At 41.0% G+C, this 22,457-nt stretch overlaps 4 protein-coding genes across 4 annotated transcripts; 3 read left to right on the plus strand and 1 right to left on the minus strand.

The window, feature by feature from the left end:
- Positions 1-1,466: 1,466 nt before the first annotated feature.
- LOC141006284 (N-acetyllactosaminide beta-1,3-N-acetylglucosaminyltransferase 2) lies at positions 1,467-3,483 on the plus strand. The gene is made up of 2 exons (XM_073478434.1): positions 1,467-1,478; positions 2,111-3,483. Exon 2 carries the CDS (start codon positions 2,140-2,142, stop codon positions 3,481-3,483), a length of 1,344 nt encoding a protein of 447 aa, XP_073334535.1. The 5' UTR covers positions 1,467-1,478; positions 2,111-2,139.
- Positions 3,484-5,894: 2,411 nt separating this feature from the next.
- Positions 5,895-6,755, plus strand: LOC141006102 (heat shock protein 30-like). The gene has a single exon (XM_073478222.1). It carries the CDS (start codon positions 5,983-5,985, stop codon positions 6,640-6,642), a length of 660 nt encoding a protein of 219 aa, XP_073334323.1. The 5' UTR covers positions 5,895-5,982; the 3' UTR covers positions 6,643-6,755.
- A 1,595-nt stretch (positions 6,756-8,350) lies between these two features.
- On the plus strand, positions 8,351-9,203 carry LOC141006117 (heat shock protein 30-like). Its single transcript, XM_073478239.1, has one exon. The coding sequence runs from the start codon at positions 8,408-8,410 to the stop codon at positions 9,089-9,091; it is 684 nt and encodes a 227-aa protein (XP_073334340.1). The 5' UTR covers positions 8,351-8,407; the 3' UTR covers positions 9,092-9,203.
- A 1,364-nt stretch (positions 9,204-10,567) lies between these two features.
- LOC141006161 (heat shock protein 30-like) lies at positions 10,568-11,289 on the minus strand. The gene has a single exon (XM_073478295.1). It carries the CDS (start codon positions 11,237-11,239, stop codon positions 10,586-10,588), a length of 654 nt encoding a protein of 217 aa, XP_073334396.1. The 5' UTR covers positions 11,240-11,289; the 3' UTR covers positions 10,568-10,585.
- Between the last annotated feature and the right edge of the window lie 11,168 nt (positions 11,290-22,457).

The following is a 22,457-nucleotide window of genomic DNA, read 5'->3' on the forward strand; positions in this document are numbered from 1 at the left end:
GGAGGTCGTGTCCGTCACACATTGTTATGTACGGAGGTATGCTGGTGATGTTTATCAGTGGGTACCTTGATTGTCCTTTTACAATTGCATAGGTCGTCAGCAGAGAATAATGGAATTTAATAGAAAACAACAAAATAGAACGGAATAGAACAAAATAGAACAAAAATCTCATAGATTAGAATAGTTAATCAAATGTTAGCACTTATTTTTCCACACTTACCTTTTCAAAACTGGCACAATCTGTGGTTTAACACCCCTGCATTGCAATGAAAGGATGTAACATTAAAGATAAAGCAAAGTATGCTGCTGACAGACCATACAAATATAACATATCCCTTTAATGTAACAAATATATATATATATATATATATATATATATATATATATATATATATATATATATATATATATATATATATATATATATATATATATATATATATATATATATACTGTTTGTATATTAGGCCTATATATGCTAAAAAACAATAAATAAATAAATATGTGTTATATATAACATTTGTATACAAATGTATAAAAGGGCACTGATCCCTTCACAGCATGGATTATTAAGTGCTTTTTCGTGTTTGTGGCCTAGTGACATGTTAAAGGTGCACTATGTAGGTTTGGGGAAGAAATTTGAATCAGAAGAGATAGATCTCCATTGACACACTTTTTATGTCTAAACAAACTAAATACACAAACTGTCTTTGTTTTCATGACTGAATAAACTGAATAAACAAACTGACCTTAAAGGACAACTCAATTTCAAACGCTTTTACTATGTTCATATGGACCCTGCCACCTTTCTAGTTCAAACAGTGTTTCCTCTGACAACAGCTTGTTTATTCAGTTATGGAAAAGATAAATAATTCCGAGTTTGTATTATTACCTCATTAATACTGTAAACATTAAAACTCGGAGGTTGAAGTTTTTCTCCAAAACCACAAAGTGCCCCTTTAGAGTCATTCTGAGATAAATGGCTTCGATTGGGTCAACCTTTCCTTTCAAAAACCATCTGGCCATACCATGCAAATATACCAAATATACGCCTGCAGCACCTGCATGCAAATCAAAGTGTCTCTCATAGGAGAAATCATTGCCTATTGACTGATGAAGTTCCCTCTCGACCTCAGATCACTCTTTGTCAGCACAGGTAGTTCGTCCAACCTGACTGTAGGGAAGTATTTTTTCCTCTTCACGCACTGGAGCGTTTGGAGGCGCATGCTCTGTGCGCGCGGTCACCTGGGACCTGTTGCTGGGCTGCGGCTGTTACTGCGCTGTGAGATCGCCTGTTTTTGGACCTAAAGGATGCTTCTCTTTATCGTTCATCGTTATGGACATAAATGATGCGCTACAGACCTGCAACCTTATAACAAGACTGTAACCTGAAGCCGGATGACAACACTAAACCAAGAAGAGGGGACCACAAGTCACTGTGTCTTTTTTCTCCGTCGGCTGAACCAACGAAAACACCTGTAAGTGATTTAATACGGTTTCTTCTAATAGTTGTAAGTATGACTGTCAGTGTTCTACAGCAGATTATTACAAGTTAATGTAAAGGCTATAGAGAAACGGTGCTGGTGACTTCAGGCTATTATTATCTGACTGTAACACTGAGTATTTTAAATGAAGTAGAATTAGGTCATTAAACAATACAGTGCTGCTGTCAAAGGCAAAAGAAAAGACAAATAACTGATAAAGGAGGTATGAAGCAATAATCATTACACTGTTTGAAGCCAAGGGCAAAATACCATAGCAGTGTTTACCCAACATTTATGAGCTAAGAAAAGAGGGAGTTCATGCGCTTTGTTGCATATTACATATTACATGTTCCACACTGTGTCTACAGGGGCTGTATGCCTCCTGGCAGGTATGTACTGGATGATGCTGTGAGTGTGTAGACAAGAACAGATAATAAGCCACACCGGACCATCACCAAGGAGACAGAAACTCCAGAGGGTTGCCTGCAGCGTAGCTCTAAAAAAATCTCTGAGGTAGACAAATGTAACTGCAGTGGTCTAAGTTAAGTGGGGGCAGGGGTATTTATTTTGTCTACGTTATGATTATTTACAACAACATATGTCCTTATGTGTTATTTTGTGTGCAGGTTTGCATCTGATTTGTACAGGACAGGCAATGGGCAGATGCTGCAAGTGCAACGGGAGACTGCTGTGCATGTGCCTGCTGCCTTTCATGATGACCGGCCACCTTCTGGTTTACATCATGGTGTCCATATTCGTCACCATCTCCTACAGTCCCCCCAAAATAATCGTCCACTATATAGCCCCGGGGAACTCTGCCAACACATCCGCATTGGCCTCTCACCCACTTGGCCCTTTCTGGAACCTCCGTCTGGAGGACAGCGCCCTGTGGAACCAGTTGCAGCATGCTTGGGATCGTCAGCACAATCCAATACTGCGAGGAAACACTACTGGGATACTGAGGAAGCCAAAAGTTAAGATTATATCAGAAATCGAAGATGAATGTGTCTCTGACTGTGTGTCACACAAGTGTTCAGTCCCTCGTGCGCATGATTTAGACAGTTTGCCGGAACAAATGAAGGCATTTATCCGGTCGATGCACTGCAGGGATTATCCTCTCCTCATCAATCAGCCTGGTACTTGTATGAAGAACAATAGTGACTTTGGTCTGGATTCTCCCATGCTGCTCATGGCCATCAAATCTCAAGTAGGGAACTTTGAAAACAGGCAGGCTATCCGTGAAACGTGGGGACGCAGCGGGCTGGTGAAGGGGGAATCCAATAAGAAAGTCAGATTGGTGCGCACATTGTTTCTGCTTGGACGACAGGACTCGAGCACAGGTCCTCACCCAGACCTCAAAAACCTCCTGGAGCTTGAGAATCAGAAATACGGGGATATCCTGCAGTGGGATTTCAGAGATACTTTCTTTAACTTGACCCTAAAGGACCTGCTGTTCTGGCGCTGGCTCCAGCAATACTGCCCCACTGCCATGTTTGTGTTCAAAGGGGACGATGATGTCTTCGTACGAACAGGGGTCCTTCTGGATTACCTGCACAAGCAGTGGGAGGAGCACAACCTGTGGAGAGTCTATACTAACAAAACTGACATGGATTTGGATTTGTTTGTGGGGGATGTAATCAACTACGCAATGCCAAGCCGTGAGCCATCCACTAAATACTACATCCCAGAAAGTTTCTACAAAGGCGGGTACCCACCGTATGCTGGTGGAGGTGGGGTGGTGTATTCTAGCTCACTTGCATTACGACTGAAAGAGGTGTCTGAGAGGGTACGCCTCTTCCCGATAGACGACGTGTACCTGGGCATGTGCCTGCACAGACTCGGGCTCTCACCCAGCCACCACCCAGGCTTTTTAACATTTGATCTCCCAGAGACAGACAGGGGCAATCCCTGCGCTTACAAGTCCGTTCTGCTCGTGCACAGACGGAGTCCCAAAGAGATGCTAACGCTGTGGAAGAAACTCCAGGATCTACGGTGCTGAGGCTCATTTGCCTGCCAAATAGGATTCATTGAGCACCACCACATGCATTTGGAAAATACGTGCATGTTTGTGACTGCAGCTTTATGTCATGCAGGCAGACCTCAGTGATGGTCACATGTGCTGTACTGTACCTTTCCCCCAAAGAGTTATGCAACACTGAGGAGGAGACTGATCTACCTCAAAGGGTGCTTTTATGATGAGGGGACTACACAGTGAGGGCACATGGTACTTTTAAAAAATCAGTTCAGCTACTGTATTTATTTGTAGCCTTTTAACTTAAGAGTTTTATTTTACTACATTCTAAAGACAAAAAAATAATGTTGCTTCTTATTGTGTGAAGAGAATACTTTGGATATGTTTTGTGTTTTCTCTTATTTGAATTCTTCAGATCCAACCAAGAATACATTTTTAAATGTCTCACATTCACTGTGCCCAATATTAACAATGCAGTTGTTTTCATGCACAGTCTATAATAACTTAAATTGATGATAATGTTAATAGCAATTCTTGACTTTGACAGTGGTTATCATTTAGCCGGGGACAGTGAAGTGTATAGGCAAATTACGTTGTCTGATTTTGAAACAATGAAAGTTAAGTCACTTTTTTACTGAACAATATATTGCTAACGAATATTTAAAAAATGTCTTTCTAATTGTTACTAACGACAAAACTAAAAAAACAACAACATTTCTCTTATCTTTATGGATTTTAAAGGTGCATTATGTAAGAATTTTAGTTGAAAACATTCAAAAGTTTACTAACATTTTCAACAGAAGGTCAAGGAATAATAGTTTTGAGGTTATGACACCTATGTAATGTGTTACAGAGATATCTGCTGAAGTTAGCATGCTAACAGCTAGCCCTGGCCTGTCCCACTCCATAGCTCCTGTGCTAGCGGTGTAAACACCAACAATTCCCCGGTGCTCCGAGCTCCAAGTCAGGACGGCTAGCTTCACAGCTAACTGAGCTAACTAGCTTACAGCAGCTACGGTTAGCTGCAGCTAGCTATTGCTCTAGTGATATGCTGTCCCCTATTTGTTTTGAGCATGGGTTTGACAAGTGGTCAGATCTTACATATTGCATCATTTAACTTGTGGAAAAACTGAATATGACCGACTGAGGTAATGTTATTGAGTTAACTATTTAAGGATATATTTTGTTTCTACATAGGAAGGGAGTGTTATCAGAGAATACAACCAGCAGAAATGTTAGTTGTTGCTGTCTTCAAGTGTATGATGTTCAATGATAAATAAATGTTTCTGAAAACAATCATATCGAATATCCTTATATATGTATTGTGTTTATGGTGTTGAAATACAACATTTAGAAATAAGATAGAAAAAATATAAAAGTCCTCTAATATGTCTTCAAAAAGGCAGATATAAAGCCAAAATGAAGATGAAGCATTATGCATCTTACAAGTTACGAGTTAAATTCAAGTGAATATTTACTCAAAGCATTTACTGTATAGTCTGTACACATTAAATTTAGAGTTGTTTGTGGCATGAAATTAATATTGAACAGTGTTTGATAGTCCACTTCAGTCTCGGTCAGTAGTGAAGTGCACTAGTTTGCATGTCTCTGAGTCAAAACCAAAGATAGACGATGTGAATTTCCATTTATGCAATATGCTGTGGTCATTTGGCCATTTGTACAGATGGATCTGTACAAACTGGCAGATGGATGGATAGAATGGAGGCTGTTGCAGAAAACACCAACAAAAAAGGAGAGGACAGGTAAGACACTGAGTGTCCACACTGAACAATTCTAAAACAATAAAATATAGATTACACTTGAATTCTTAAATTACAAGGATGAAATTCTACTTCTCTTCTCTTCTCTCCTCTTCTCTCTATTATATTAAAGCCTATTCTTGTCTGGTTTCCCTTATTGATTTTGGTACTAATAGGCAGACAGTGGCTTCAGAGTAATGTGGTTGTAGAGGAAGATAAGTCTATCTCAGGACCACAGGAGGAAGATTGCTGAGCTGCTGAGCACTAATAAGGAAATGCAGAGATGGAGGCTACATTTTGATGTAATTGTAATTAAATTTATCTACAGACTACATGCCAAAGCGGCTTAGGTTGAAATACTCTCTCTTAATACCAGGACAAACTGGACAAATAAAACCAAAACTATTATACAGCAAAGTCAGACACCATTCAAGATAAGTGAGAATGATTACTGAAATTTGGGTAAATGACCACTTTAATTTAATGATATGAATTTCACTGACATCTAGTGCTATGCAAATGAAAGAAAGTTCCTGAAAACACAGGAACGATCCTGTGATGACAGCACTATAGAGTAACAGCCCCACCCAGTGGAGAGCTGTGGAAAAGACAGGAAAGTTCCTGAACACTCTGGAGCTCCTCCAGTTAGAATATAAAAGCTGGGACAGTCCCACTGCTGAGACACAAAGCAACACAGAGGAGGACAGACACTTTAACAGTGTTTCATCTCACAACAAGACCACTCAACACTAAACACTCAGTGAAGATGCTGGGCTCTCGTGGACTCCAGTCTGCCCTCAGTCCATTCATGGACTTGTACTGGCCTGTACGCAGTCTGTGGCCAGAGGTCAGACCTCTGCTCTACCAGCAGGATCTACTGCAGAGAAACCTACAGGAGCTCCGCAGCCGCCTGGAGCTGATGGACAAACTTCAACACAACATCCTGGAGGAGACGGAGCCTTTCCAAACCAGTGTGGCTGTACAACCGCTCTCCTACCAGCTAGAAAAAGAGGGAGAGCACTTTGGCCTGAGCCTGGACACTCAAGGCTTTTCCCCAGAGGAGCTGTCTGTCAGGCAGGTGGGCAGGAAGCTGAGAGTCAGCGGGAAGACAGAGAAGAAGCAGGAGGACGAGGAAGGCTCCTACTCTTACAGACGCCACGAGTTCAGACGGGAGTTTGACCTGCCTGAAGGGCTGAACCCTGAAGACGTCACCTGCTACCTGGCTCCAGACGGGAAGCTCCACATCCAGGCAGCCGAAGCTCCACGTGTGGAGGAGGCTGAGAGAGAGCTGACTATCAAGAGGAGCTTGGAGGAGAAAACACAGCAGAGTGTGTGTTCACAGAGAGAAGACAGCAGCAGCAGCACAGAGACAGACAACAGCACACAGGACAAAGTTCAACACATGGACTCATCTACATGTTGTTAACAATGAGCTTTAAATAAAAGTGTGTTTTATTCAAGTGTTAAATGATGATCATATCTGTGCTTCTGTATTTGTATAACTGAGGATGATGAATAAATATATTTAAATTGAAATCATGTTTTTCTGTTTTCTATTCTTTTCTTTTGCACATAGCTCATATTTTGGTTTGGAAACTAATTACAAAATACTTCACGTATTATTGTAAATGTGAACAAGAAAAACACGTCTCTATTAAAAAGATAATTCACTGATATATTTTCCTTTTTCTACATTCCTTAAATTCCCCTTTTACTCCTTTCTTCCTATCAAAGGAACACAATGACTGACCTTTCATTATCTTCCATCTTTGGCATTATAGACCAATTTTGAAAGTGTGTAGTTTGTTCAATCTCTGGAATTTAACATTAAACATAAAATTACACAACACAGTGCTGATTCTAACAACAACATGATTATATTATGAAAATAATCATCTACCAGAAAAATGACTGCAGACACTGTAAAGTAAAAAGTGTAAGTCTTCATCAGTCTATATTAAAACTATAATAACCCCTCGTGGTTGTATTCCTCTGTGCACCAGTCACATTGCAGTTCACATTCATGTCTGTTCAGCCTCATAACATATATTCAGTGAGACCTTGAAGGAATTTAATAAAAAACATGTAGAGTTTATTTTCTGGGCAAAATGGAAGTTACCACTAGACTGACATGTGTGAGTCCAGTCAGAATCATTCTGTCATCATTCAGAGACTATTTTACATGCTGCAGTGACAATCACCTGAAGATCAACATCAGCAGAAACAATGAGCTTATGGTGGATAACTGCTGTATGTCTGCTAGATTGTAAGTTCATTGAGAGAAACAAAAAAAGTTGAATTCCTCGCTTGTGTTCATGTGTTTGACAAATAAATCTGATTCTGATAGAACATGAAGTTACAGTCATGACAGCAGATGTGGATGTTGCTGCAGAGAAGATACAAATTCTAAAACATGGATGCTTCACACACATGCAGACAAGATATCAACCATCACCTCAGTTTCAAGATGGACACCCAAGATTAGTTATCAATTCAGTATCTGAACAAATGTGAAATATGGTCACAGTCTCCCTTCTGTTTCTGAGGTATGGAGTTGAATAATGTACAGAACATTATGACGTCACAGTGAAGTTGACCTTTGACCTTTTGGATCTAAAATGTCATCACTTGGTCATTTCATCCTGTTGGACATTTGTGTGGAAATTTGTCATAATTCGCGAATGAGTTCTTGAGTTGTGGCTAAAAATGTGTTTTATGAGGTCACAGTGACCTTTGACCTTTCACCATCAAAATCTATTCAGTTCATCCTTGAGTCCAAATGGATATTTGTGGCAGGCGGCAGTGGTCAACCCAAAAACATAATGCCTCGAGCCACGGCTGTCGCTGGCCTTCATTAAAAGTATATATTTTTTTAACTGGTTGATTTGAATTCAACATAAACATGACTCTTTAACAATGACTGTTGAGACTGCATGATTATTTCAAACAGGAAACTTCCTGATCAATCACGAATGAGCCAGTGACGTCAGCCCTCCAGAGTAACAGCCCCACCCAGTGGAGAGCTGTGGTAAAGACAGGAAAGTTCCTGAACACTCTGGAGCTCCTCCAGTTAGAATATAAAAGCTGGGACAGTCCCACTGCTGAGACACAAAGCAACACAGAGGAGAACAGACACTTTAACAGTGTTTCATCTCACAACAACACCACTCAACACTAAACACTCAGTGAAGATGCTGTGCTCTCGTGGACTCCAGTCTGCCCTCAGTCCATTCATGGACTTGTACTGTCCTGTACGCAGTCTGTGGCCAGAGGTCAGACCTCTGCTCTACCAGCAGGATCTACTGCAGAGAAACCTACAGGAGCTCCGCAGCCGCCTGGAGCTGATGGACAAACTTCAACACAACATCCTGGAGGAGTCGGAGCCTTTCCAAACCAGTGTGGCCGTACAACCGCTCTCCTACCAGCTGGAGAAAGAGGGAGAGCGCTTTGGCCTGAGCCTGGACACTCAAGGCTTTTCCCCAGAGGAGCTGTCTGTCAGGCAGGTGGGCAGAAAGCTGAGAGTCAGCGGGAAGACAGAGAAGAAGCAGGAGGACGAGGAAGGCTCCTACTCTTACAGACGCCACGAGTTCAGACGGGAGTTTGACCTGCCTGAAGGGCTGAACCCTGAAGACGTCACCTGCTACCTGGCTCCAGACGGGAAGCTCCACATCCAGGCGGCCGAAGCTCCACGTGTGGAGGAGGCTGAGAGAGAGCTGACTATCAAGAGGAGCTTGGAGGAGAAAACACAGCAGAGTGTGTGTTCACAGAGAGAAGACAGCAGCAGCAGCAGCAGCAGCAGCAGCAGCAGCAGCACAGAGACACACAACAGCACACAGGACAAAGCTCAACACATGGACTCATCTACATGTTGTTAACAATGTATTCTAAATTGTCTAAATCAATTGTTACTCAATCTAAAGTGCTAAATGACCATCATTTATGTGCCTTTTATTTGTAAAGTATGTTCAATAAATGTATTAAAACATACACTATATATTTAAAAACATCTTTTTTTTTTATCAACATTCTTTTTTAAATACAATTTTAACAAGTAAATCTAGTTAGGTTTATGAAACAGCAAATGCATTGTGTAAGAATCATCAAGTTTTTCATGGCAGGACAATTATTCTAAAACCTTCTTGTTTTGCTTTGAGATAATGAATCATGTTTTAAATTCCAATCCTTTTGTATTCTCCTAAACATAAATCTTCATTTATAAAATCTTTTTATGTAGAAGAAAAACAAATACATTCGCATCATTTTCTCTTCTCAGTTGGATGAAGGTTTGACATTTCATTCATCATTTCCATCAGCTGACCCAGAAAAAAAACTGAAATTTGAGCTAAAAATCAATGATCTATGATTGAAAAAGAAATAACAAGCAGCTCCACACATTGATTTCCCTTCAGTAGATCTTTGCTCAGTGCCTGTGTTCTGTAGCTACAATGTTCACATCAGATTCTTAACAAATGGGATCCATCTGGTGACGTCACCGTTTATGGGTAACGGCTTTGTCCAGTGGAGAGCTGTGGTGAAATTCACAATTAGCCAATACTAGAAAGGATGTTGGACCTAGAAAGTTATTTATAGCACCCACTGTGTGGTATGAATTAGCGAAATTTCCTTTTTTTCTTTTAAATTAGCATTAAAATAAATAGAAGTATGCAGTAACATATAATGTGTACATATAATGGAGAGCTATGTGCAAAAGTAAAGAATAGTTTCTTCCAAAAAAAATGGCAGATAAACATGATTTCAATTCAAATAGATTTATCCAGACACTTATTACACACTTGAATCAAACACGTCACCAAAGACTTAATGAATGTAACACATAATTCCACTTCAATCACCTCAAACAATACAAAGTGTCCTTTACACTCTTAAAATGTTAACTTTTTTAAACCAGACTAGATGTACTTGATAAATGGAATTTTAATAATAAAAAAAGGCAAGTATAGTGTAGGCCAGTTTTGATACATTTATTGATCTCACTTAAACACATAAAAAAGTATATATATGGAGCACCCCAGTAGCTCAGCTGGTGGAGCTTGTGTCCAATGTGCAGCAGCTGTGTCCTCCCCACAGTGGCCCAGGGTTTGTGTCTGACCCATGGGCCTTTTTTTCAAATCATCCTCTTTCTCTCTCTCTCTGTCTTCCCTTTTCTGTCAACTCTTCAAGCTTTCCTGTCAAATAAAGGCACAAAAGGACGAGAAAGGCTAAAACATATGATTATCATTTAACACAGAAAAAACATGGTTTCAATTTAAATATATTTATTCATCATCCTCAGTTATACAAATACAGAAGCACAGATATGATCATCATTTAACATTTGAATAAAACACATTTTGATTTAAAGCTCATTGTTAACAACATGTAGATGAGTCCATGTGTTGAGCTTTGTCCTGTGTGCTGTTGTCTGCCTCTGTGCTGCTGTCTTCTCTCTGTGAACACACACTCTGCTGTGTTTTCTCCTCCAAGCTCCTCTTGATAGTCAGCTCTCTCTCAGCCTCCTCCACACGTGGAGCTTCGGCCGCCTGGATGTGGAGCTTCCCGTCTGGAGCCAGGTAGCAGGTGACGTCTTCAGGGTTCAGCCCTTCAGGCAGGTCAAACTCCCGTCTGAACTCGTGGCGTCTGTAAGAGTAGGAGCCTTCCTCGTCCTCCTGCTTCTTCTCTGTCTTCCCGCTGACTCTCAGCTTCCTGCCCACCTGCCTGACAGACAGCTCCTCTGGGGAAAAGCCTTGAGTGTCCAGGCTCAGGCCAAAGTGCTCTCCCTCTTTCTCCAGCTGGTAGGAGAGCGGTTGTACGGCCACACTGGTTTGGAAAGGCTCCGTCTCCTCCAGGATGTTGTGTTGAAGTTTGTCCATCAGCTCCAGGCGGCTGCGGAGCTCCTGTAGGTTTCTCTGCAGTAGATCCTGCTGGTAGAGCAGAGGTCTGACCTCTGGCCACAGACTGCGTACAGGCCAGTACAAGTCCATGAATGGACTGAGGGCAGACTGGAGTCCACGAGAGCCCAGCATCTTCACTGAGTGTTTAGTGTTGAGTGGTGTTGTTGTGAGATGAAACACTGTTAAAGTGTCTGTTCTCCTCTGTGTTGCTTTGTGTCTCAGCAGTGGGACTGTCCCAGCTTTTATATTCTAACTGGAGGAGCTCCAGAGTGTTCAGGAACTTTCCTGTCTTTACCACAGCTCTCCACTGGGTGGGGCTGTTACTCTGGAGGGCTGACGTCACTGGATAATTCCTGATTGTTCAGGAAGTTTCCTGTTTGAAATAATCTTATGAAAATAATCATCAGTAGAAAGTATGTATGTGTATGAAAACATACTTTTTTAAATACAGACTGGTGAAGACAGGGATGCTTTTTATTTCCAGTGTGTCTTCAGGACCTTTACTGTTAGATGAAAAAACAGATAAACAGATAAGCACATCATTTTCAAATCTACATGTCACTGCTAGCACATACACAACATATTATTTGTTATGTTTAAGTGTGTGTGTGGGGCGGGTCTTTATGTGCAATAGGGAGAGAAATTGGCTTAAAATGCCAAAGATGGAAGATAATTAAAGGTCAGTCTCTGTGTTTCTTTGACGGGAAGAAATAAGTAAATGTGGAACTTAAGGAATGTAGGAAACAGTAAAAGATATCAGTGAATAATCTTAATAATAGGGACATTTTTTTTTCTTCTTTCTATCATAGATTAACAGATTAGAACAGAAATTGGGTGAATACTACATTCCCCCTTCCACCAAGTATACTTCTGAGGGAATCCATGAGAGACAGCTTCTTCAGTAGATGTTTAGCTTTTTGAGCTTCACAGATGAAACACAGTGTTGCTATCTCAGCACGAGACCGTCCAAGCTTTTTAGTGTTCTGCACTCAGTTTTCTCTGATCCTCTCCTGTCTTCTACATCTTTGTCCACTAGATGGCAGCATTTCCTTCCACAAATATTTACCAACATCCTGGTAAATGTTCATCCTCCTGTCCTCGGCAACTTTCCTGCCATCGTAGCACTTTGCCACTAGCTGTCATCCCAGTTTAAATTAATTTACTGACACATATTGCTGCTTACGATGACACACTTTCTTGCTCAAACTGTGACTGTGAATTCATGTACTCATTTTCATTTTTGTGACACGACTGATCAAAACTGAAACACGCACATATTGATGCTATTATGCAAGAAGTGATCATAATGCACTGCTATGTCGTGTGGTGAGCAGGTTGCATATAAAGAGATCAAGACGTGAAAGACCTCATCGGGCTGCATAAGTGTAAAACTGAGTTAAACAAACAATAATAAAAAAAACAACACTTTTCATGTTTCAAGAGGGACTCCAATGAAACAACTTGAAAAATGAAAGGAAGGAGAAAAAAACTAAGAAGAAAAAAAAACCAATAAAATAAAAATAAAAAAATTAAGGACAAAATTAAAAAAGAGAAGAAAAAAATGCTGTGCACAAGTTATTCTCAATGGATTTTTGGCTGACCTTGTAACATTGTGTACTTAAAATGTGTGCCAGATCTCATGTGGCTGCATAATAAAAAAAAGCACCTTTTACATGTTTTAAGATGGATTTCAATTAAAAAAAAGACAAAAAAAGACAAAAAATATGTTTTGCGGATGTTATCTTCAATGGATTCTTGCTGGACTTGTAATATTGTGTACTTAAAATGTGCTGCGGTTGTTACACAACTCAATATTATTTCATTCACTTGTATATAGTACTTCACACCTTTCCTCTGACAGGTTTTTACCTATTCATCCAGAGAATATACAGAAAAGTCTAACATGGGGGACTGTGCAGAAAAGTAGGGCACTGACAACAACACAGAAGGCAGGATTTAAACCCACAGTCTCCTTTTCAACATATTCCTTCTCTCTCAAAAATAAAAAAAAACACAGACGGATGATGAAATCTGGACTGGCAAACACGGTGCTTTGCTGCTCAGGGATATTGTGTCAAGGCTTGTGTCAATATTTTTGACACATAAAGAGAATATATGAGGTTTTTTTGGAAGGGGGAAAGAGAAAGAGATACATTTTTTTTTGGGATAGGCGTTCACCTTTGGATGAACTCCCCAAAGTGAAGGCAAGATAGAAGAAGTGAGGAGGAGGTGGAGGAGGAGGAGGAGGAGCAGAACGAAAGGTAAGGAAAATAGAGGAAGGATGAGGAGGAGAAAGCCAGACTCAGCTCCGTGTAAATCATCCGCATTGTTGCCCCTAATGCTGCTTGCATGCACAAACACACACACACACACACACACACACACACACACACACACACACACACACACACACACACACACACACACACACACACACACACACATAAATAGAGAAGAAGCTGTCAGGACATCATCAAACACACACACACTCACACTCACTCACACACACACAAAGAGAATCTCGCACTTCCTTGTTCCTGTCTTAGTTTGTCCCTCACAGAGATGGTTCATAATGCGCCATAATCCCCCTCTTTCCCCTCAACACATAAAAGAGATATCCTTCTATCTGTGTAAGTGCTTCTGACGGCCACCAGCTCATCACAAACACACACATAGACACACACACACGCGCACAGCCGCCAGCTCATCAACATGCAGTTATTCCTTTGGCTCTGGATCGCAGGCTGTTAATTGGCTGCCAAGCAGAATGTGTGTGTTTCCTTGCATGTGTTTGTGTCTGTACCGCAGAGCCGGGGTTGCTTAGAAATTCCCGTCACGTCTCTGAGCCTCGATTAAGACGTTGCTCCAGTTTCGAACAGACAGACATGTGGGGAGGAGGGGAAGAGAGGTAGAGAGGGGGGAGAGAGGATGCAGCGGGGGGGGGGGGAGAGAGAGAGAGAGAGAGAGAAAGATGAGAGAACGCCAGAGGAGTGGGAAGAGAGAAAGAGAAGTGATGAGGCGGGACTCAGGAAAAGGAGGTGGGGGGGAGAAAAGTGAAGGGCGAGTGAGAGAGAGGTAGTGAAATGCTGCAGTGGTCCTGGAAGTGATAACTCTCCTGTACTGCCTTCCTTATCTCTGTTACAGAGTTGCTAAAGAGGAGGTGTTATTTCAGGCATCGACTGGAGGAAAAGCCCTGTTCATTTCCTGCACAGACAGTGTGGGGTGACTGGCACTGGTGCACCCTCAAAGGTACGAAACTCTCCTGGTTGAATCTGCGGTACAAAAAAAGGAGCACATATCTGGTTCTTTGGATAGAAACTCAGCATTACAACATTTGATAGCTGATGGAACAGTTTGAATCAGTTCACTCTCAGATGCTCTTTCCCTCCAACGTGCACCTCGAACAGGTGAACTGATGCCGTGCCCCCATCTGCATCAGTTCTGGGTGAATTCGGCAACTGTGATGCGGTGTTTTGTTTTGCATCTCAACAACGAGGTATTCTGAATGTGTTGTACCTCTGATTCTCACCCCTGACTAGCTTCTTCTCTGTAGCAACGGTGGCACGAAACCGACTGCCGGCATATGACGAGACTGTCCTCCAAAGTAAATGGTAGTGTATCTGGTTGAAACGGTTAGTGCAGTTTGTTAGGGCTTGTGTGAAAGCTGTAGATCAAACCCTGGTGCGGACCAAACAACCGGACCAAGACCGCTTGAAAACACGGGTTGCTTCCAAGTGGGTTCGTTTTTTGATGCCAAAGCAAGCAGACCAACCACAATCATTTTTCTAACAGATAACTGATTGTAGCGCAATTTCCAAAGCTGATTAACCTGACCGTGAACTCCTCAGGAAGCGATCTAATAACTGATCTGTAGCCAAGCTGCATATTTTTGTCCAATCATTTCATGGTAGAGCGTATGCATGTCAACGTGGGCATTTTCCCTGATTAATGGGTCAATCAACTGTGTCCTACTCCATGTACTTTGCCTGTTCATCACCCATGAGAGTCATGATGCAGGATACATGGCATATTCCACCAACTGTACCTACGTCTGTTGTCCGCATGAAACATGTGTGTGAGTCCGATGACACAAGGACTGTTGCATTTTAGGCTCATGGATATTGCAGCATTTACAGCCATATTCCATACAGAAGTTGAAGTGATTATCCAGCAGACTCTTGTGTTTCTGTGTAGAGGAGCATTGAGGGTGTCATTAAAAAACAACTTTCGAAAATGGGAAAAATACTCTCAGAATGAGCTGCTCCTCCCATTTCCCAACTCTATAAGAGAGAAATGACAATGACACATGCACACACACACAGTTGCAGGGAGCGGGCAGGATGATAATTTGAAGGTTATAGATTCTGAACTTTCAGTTTATGCCCTAATGAAGCCATGAGAGACTGCTTGACACATCTAGGTCACACATACGAACTGAGTCACACGACACACAAACCTGCTCTCGGATTGCATGCGCATACTGTACACACACATACACAACACACAGCTTTCACCGCTGATCTCATGTTATGTAATCATGCCAGAGAGAGAGACAGAGAGAGGACAGGCACCCCAGCCAAATCAGACACACACACTCACACACACTCACACACACACCTCTCACAGCTGTCTGTCAGACACTGACTGCGGTCATGTTGCTCTTTCCCAGCTGCAGCATCCAGACAGCTTGATTTGTTTTTTTTTGTCGACAAGTCATCATTGTTATAAATATTTTGATTTCAAACACAAAGTCTTTATTATTTACGCCTCGTCAGATGGCTTCAGACAACAGACAACAACGGCTCAGTCGCCTCCTAACAGACATAAACGAGGCTTGATGCCACATGGCATGGTGCAAAGTGGCACGAGGTCAGCACACGCTTACAATTAGAGGTGATCTTTAACTGAGTACATTTACTCTGAATTGTACTTTGGTAAATAAGCAAATTCGCGGTTCTTATACTTCCATTGTATGGCAGGCAAGGCAAGTTTATTGATATAGCTCCATTCAGACACAAGGCAATTTATAGTGCTTCGCAGGGGCAAAGAGATGCATTAAAAATAAGTCATTAGGAAATGCTTGCATTTGTATTTTCCATTTAAAATACAATATAAATTAAAGAGCAGATATAAGCAAATGAATAGAGTTTTTAAAAATGCATTTAAAATGCAAAGTTAACGATTAAAAAAAGGTTATGAAGGCCTGATTTAAATGAGTTTACAGTTTTAGCAGACCCCAGGTAGTCAGGAAGCTCACTGCACAGTGATTTCAGGACCGGTGTAATGTTCTCCACCTTCTTGGTGTTATACTACTTTATACTTCCACCCCACCACATCCCATAGGCAGATATTATTACTCCACTACATTAATCTGACAGCATAAGTTACTAGATACTTTACAGATTACAATTAATCATACCCTTCTTGTCCAGTGAAAACCACGTATCTCCAAATGCATTGCTTCTGAATGTTTGTGTTAATCTGAAGGATTAATTGTTCCTTTATGGGCTGAGAAAATCCTTCAACTTCTTAAATCAAATAAAGTCATTAAAAACCCTCTTGGATTAGCTGGAAAATGCACTGTCACAAAGCTGAAAACAGGGCTGTTTATCTGAGCTCATGAAAAGTTGACTTTGTGGGCATACAGCGATGCGGCAAGCATAATGATCTTGTTGAATATGATGCATTGGTGCAGATTAAACTAGTCAGCAGTATATGAAGTGGTTCAAGTTTGCACAACTTTAAACATCTACAGCAGTAAAACGCAACAAACTCATTAAAGCAGCAGTAATATGAACCAAGGACATCATAATGGTAAAACACTGTGAGGGACCATTTTACTGGCCAATGAGTACTTTTATATTTCGTACTTAAAGGTGCACTATGTGGGTTTTGGGGAAAAAAATTAAACTCAGAAAGTTAATATTAACAATATTGACAAGATAATAATACAGTTATTTGATATGTTTCCATAAAAATAGCCATTCTTCCATGCTAGAGACTTTAAGGACAATCTCTTGTGTTTATTCAGTCATGAAGATCAGTTAATGAAGATTTTTCTCCTCTCTTAAAATGTCTTCCTCAAAACTACATCTTTAAGCACATTTTGTTGAGAATACATACTTTTATCAGTTAAGTAAGTTTTTGAACAGGACTTTTACTGGTAGTGGAGTATTTTCACAATGTGGGATTAGAACTTTTACTTGAGTAGAGAATCTGAATACTTCTTCCACCGCTGCCTGCAATTATTTAACCAGGGACGTTCAACATGGTCATTAGTATGGAATCAAATGAATCAAATAATGCTATCTTACCTAAATGGCCTCATGTGTTACCTTATTTACATTCTGTTCTTCGTCTAAAGGTCAGAGAACAGGGTTAATTAAAGATCTTCCCTTTAGTGAATGTATTTGTGTTTCGCCTCTGCCTTGTTGACCTCGGTTCTTTTTCATTTTCCATGATAGTAAAAGTTAAAGTGACCCTGTACTTTTGTGAGGTCTCTCTCTCTCTGTCTGTGAAAGTGTGTGTATCTAGCACTGTGTGTCGATGTGAGGGACCTTGGTCTAAGTGATCTCAAGGTGCTATCATGTTTGTTTGATGGAGGATAATTAAATAGGTAATAGAAACCAGCCTGCTGTCATCACTATCGATTCCCTGGCAGCACACACACACACGCATGCACACATGCTCATAAATACCCTAAAGCCCCTGGTCTCTAAGAGGAGATGTCTGATACTCCCACATCAGCTATCAACAACCTTTCATGTTTTAATGGGTTTGTTTAACCTAATCCACATTAGCTGGCATCCTTCAGCCCTGCACCCACAAATTCTTCAGTTCTTCCTCAGCCCTAATCCATACACTGAGTCCTTCACTGAAAAGTGTTTGTTTGATGAAAATCAAGCAAATAATCCCGCAAAAGACCCATCCTTCATCACAGGCAGCCTCTATTCTCTTGATCCATGGATCTGAAGCAAGCAGCCAAACCACAGGGGTGATTGAAACTCAGAGGGACGGTCCCATCATGAAATTACAAATCAAACCATCACAACAACTCTTAATTATAAGACTGAGAGTGTCCAACAGCAAAAATCAATTTAGCATTTTCATAAACTGCTCTTCATGATGCCAGTGTCAGTGTGTCTTGGTGAGAGCAGACATAACTCACAGGCTGCTTACTGCATTAAGTAAACCAAAGCCATAGAATGAGGGTTAGGGTAGTTAGAATCACATGACCTTGACTTGAGTCAATTTTGACAAAAACAAAAAAACACTTGCAACCCAAATTTGACTTTAACGCCAATGACTCCTATCCTCTCTCGGAAATTAAGGTGGACTTTAAATAGCTTCCCCCAAGCCCAAAGATTAGAAAGCATGTTATTTAAAAAGTGTGCCACGAAACGATTAATTTCCCTTCATCTCCTGAAGCAACTAGCGTCAACGCAATTCATTCCCATAGAGTTGACACTGACAGTAATTCACAAGATCCACTTTGTTTGAACCAATCCAACAGCATCCAGTCAAGTTGCAAAGAACCATTAAGAACTAATGTCACGTTACACAGCTTTGTTGGAAAAAATGATACCAGAGATGATTTAGTTTACGTACACAATGTGTGAGTGACAAAAAATATGCTTTTTGTTGAGTGAGGTGAACATAACAGCGATTTTGTATGACATTTAGATATTTGAGTATATTTGAGAATATTTATCTTCGAAAAGTCATGTTGAAAGTATAAATGCACTTTGTTACCTATAGTTTATCTAAAAAGAATCACACATTCAAATGCATTTATATTCATTTCAATTTGCATGAGTCATCTGTTTCAGTGCCAAAATTAAGTGCCTGTTGTGCTTTTCATCCCAAAGTGCATCATTTAATTCAACAAGAGCGTCATAAACCGCGGCATGTTTCTCTGCTCCATGTGTGCCTTTGTTCTCTACATGTGTGTGCCTTTGTTCCCCGTAATGTGTTTTGTTTGTCCATGTATCTGTATGACAATGATTAGCTGTGATGGATGCTAGTGACCCAATAATTGTGACAAGGACACAACATTAACATTGAAGCAGGGACAATGGCAGTGCAGCTGCGTGGCCGCTGCATTATTCAGGCGGGATGGATGGATGGAGGAAAAGGGGAAGGGAAGAAAATGAGGAGTGGGGAACAAGAGGTGGGGGCAGGAAGGAAGGATGAGAAGGATGAGACGAGGGAGGGAAAGTGGGGATGGGAGTGGGGCTATGTATGGAGCAATTTATGAATAGAATGGTGGAGGAAGGGAGGGAGGGGGCGCAGATGGATGTACAGTACAGATGGATGGTTGAGTTGGGGGAGGAGAATAGGTGGCTCGGACTGTGGATGAACGAACAAAAGGAAAGGTGAGGTGATTGTGTCGGCATGGAATGTGAGTGGTATACCTGGCAGCTCTGACTCAAAGCATTAGAGGGGACCTATTGTGCTCATTTACAGCTCTATATTTTCATTCTGGGACTCCACTAGAGTATCTCTGCATGATTCCTAGTTCCAAAAACCAGTTCCTTATTTATCTTATCCCGGCCCTTTATGCTGCCCCTTTCTTCATCCTCTGTCTGAAACATGCCGTTTAAGCCCACTTTCTTCTGAGTGGTCAAACTTCTGTAAGCCTGCCGAGGGGCAGCACCCACGGCTCGGATAGTGACACGAGCGCCTCCTCCTCCTCCTGCCCGGGCAAGCCATATAGGACACTGAACTTGATTACTGCGCATAAACAACAACTTTACACACTGATTTAAGCACAACTGGATCATATTTAATGTAGAAAATAACTCTGATAACCTGATGGACAGACAGCTTTACTTGTTTCCTCGCTGGTGTTCAGTTAGCAGCCACAGCTAGTGTTACTATTAGCTAGCTGACTGCTCTGACTGACGAGGTATTTGCACCTGTAGCACAGGAGGGTTGCACCTTTTACCAAGACAGTCCGGCTAGTCCCGTCCTACTGTGCTGTGATTGGCTAGTGCTCGTTGCCTCGAGTCTACCTTGTGAATGTGAACATGTGAATATTTTAGTTTTTTCAGATGTTATCCAGATCAGAATCCTGGTCGGAGTCACTGTAAATCACCTTGGTATGAAAGACAGACAATGTGTTATGTGTTGTTATTAGAAACTTTGACCATGTTTAATATGAATATCCTGCACTATATATATGACAGAAAATAAGAATAAGCATAATAGATCCTCTTTAAACATTTAGAGTAAAACGTGACTACATTTTTAAAGAGCTTTATCTAACGATATATGAATTGTTTGGGAAATTCATGTTATTAATTTAATCATTCAATATGCAGATATTACAAAAGAGTCATTCTGAACATTCAGCCTATAAACATAAGCTTATTCTACCTTCTGCCATTAAGAGTTTTGTAAAGAGTGTTGTCCATCCAAACAAAAAGATCAGGCATGTTATTGATGGGATACAAATACTGTACCCCATGTGATTTTCTTGCTATCAGCCAAATTGAATTTAATTGTCATGGTAATTTTGTGGCAGCACATGACAAAAATATGATTAAAATACACATTTGTGGCTTTATAAAAACATCTAAAACATTTGTATATCTCATATTGATATGATATAAAAAGATTTTAAAAATATATTTTGTAGCTACTGTAGCAGCTAATCACTTCTCCTGTCCACCAGTGGTCGGCCAGCGTGCCCACACACACACACAAACACACACACACACACACACACACACACACACACACACACACACACACACACACACACACTGCCCAGCCCCCACCCTCGCTGCCATAGGAACTATTAGTGGAAACACCATGGGGACACATAGATAAAGGCTCTCATTGCCAGAGTACTGATCTGTAATCACTGCTGTCTTTTAACAAGGAACAAGACAAACTGGGCCCAGAGGACGATATATCCTAAAGCTGTATCTCTGCGGCGTCGAGAAAAATTCGAACCGTATATAAAATATCATTAAATATCATTTTACGTTGCTGTCTAGACTTCTATTTCACGTGTTTGTTCTCCTGTATAAATAGCTAAAAAGAGATCATGCTTACTCAATGTCTGAGTAGTGTGTCATAATTTGAATAATTCAATACCTGAAGTGAAACTTGCTTGTAAAATGCTTAAAATTCACTTTATTTGTGGCTTCATGAACAAGCTTTGGTTGACAGAGGATCAGGTTAGAAGGCTTTTGGCCGACGAGGTCAGGAGGTTCGGTGTTGCAGTTGCTGTATTTGGTCCTATCATGGTCTATTTTAAGTTTTGCTCTGCGTTAAAATTTGTTCCGTCTTGCCTTTGGTGTCAGCCAGCTGATAAAATATGCATGGTTTGGACTTTTCACCTTTCCGATTTTTATTCCTTGTATAAATCAAAGGAAAATGGAGCCTTTTATGGTTGGAGCTCATCCATGTTTGATGTGCAGCCAGGAGGGAGACCTAGATAATAGAAGCTATCAGAGACATACAGCACTGTGTGTGTGAGCGCAGGAGCGTGTGTGTGTGTGTGAGCGCAGGAGCGTGTGTGTGTGTGTGTGTGTGTGTGTACGTGTGTGTCCTCTTTCGGATTCTGTTTCATTCCCAGGCATTAATGGACTTGAATGTATTACGACATACACCTTTCCGAAGGTCTGACACCGAGCTAAGCGGGTTCACACACACACACATGCTCGTGAGCACACATATACATCCCTGCATTAAAAATCTGACTGTGGTAAATTACAACAACATGAGACGGAATCAGCCAAATGAGGTCAAGCAGTCAGGAATCCCCCCCCCTGTTTCAGCTGATGTTAAAACAGAGAGACATTCGAATTGTGTGCTCTGAAATTCACTCATCTAACCTTATACATCATTCATTCAGTCTTTATCCGTTCAGACAAAATCAACCATTCAAAGTATTTCAAACTTTCATTGATTTTTCTGCCAGGGAGAGTGCGAAATAAGACGAAAATACCTGGAGGGGGTTATCACTAAGGGAAAAGCACGAAATGATCAAAGAACAGCAAAGTGATTCATCATCAGCTGTGGATGATAACTGATTGCCTGCTGGGATTGTCCTTATAGAAACTTCACTCATAATCTGTCTGTGCATCTTGTCGCAGCCCTCGGCAGCTCTCTCACGCCTTGGGACAAAATCAATAGTCATTTTAGAAACATGACTTAATAATGACTTATTACACACTGTGGTGAGCACTACTGTTGAAGCAGAGGTCAGATGTGCAACTATTTCTTTATGTTCATATGAAGCTATTTTTCAGTTAGCTAAATACATTTCGCCACCAGGAGTATTTTTAACCCTTATCTTGAGCATACCTGTTCACAGTTGTTGACATATCCCTACTTA

The sequence above is a fragment of the Pagrus major genome, chromosome 12, assembly GCF_040436345.1.
Source record: "Pagrus major chromosome 12, Pma_NU_1.0".
NCBI lineage: Eukaryota > Metazoa > Chordata > Actinopteri > Spariformes > Sparidae > Pagrus > Pagrus major.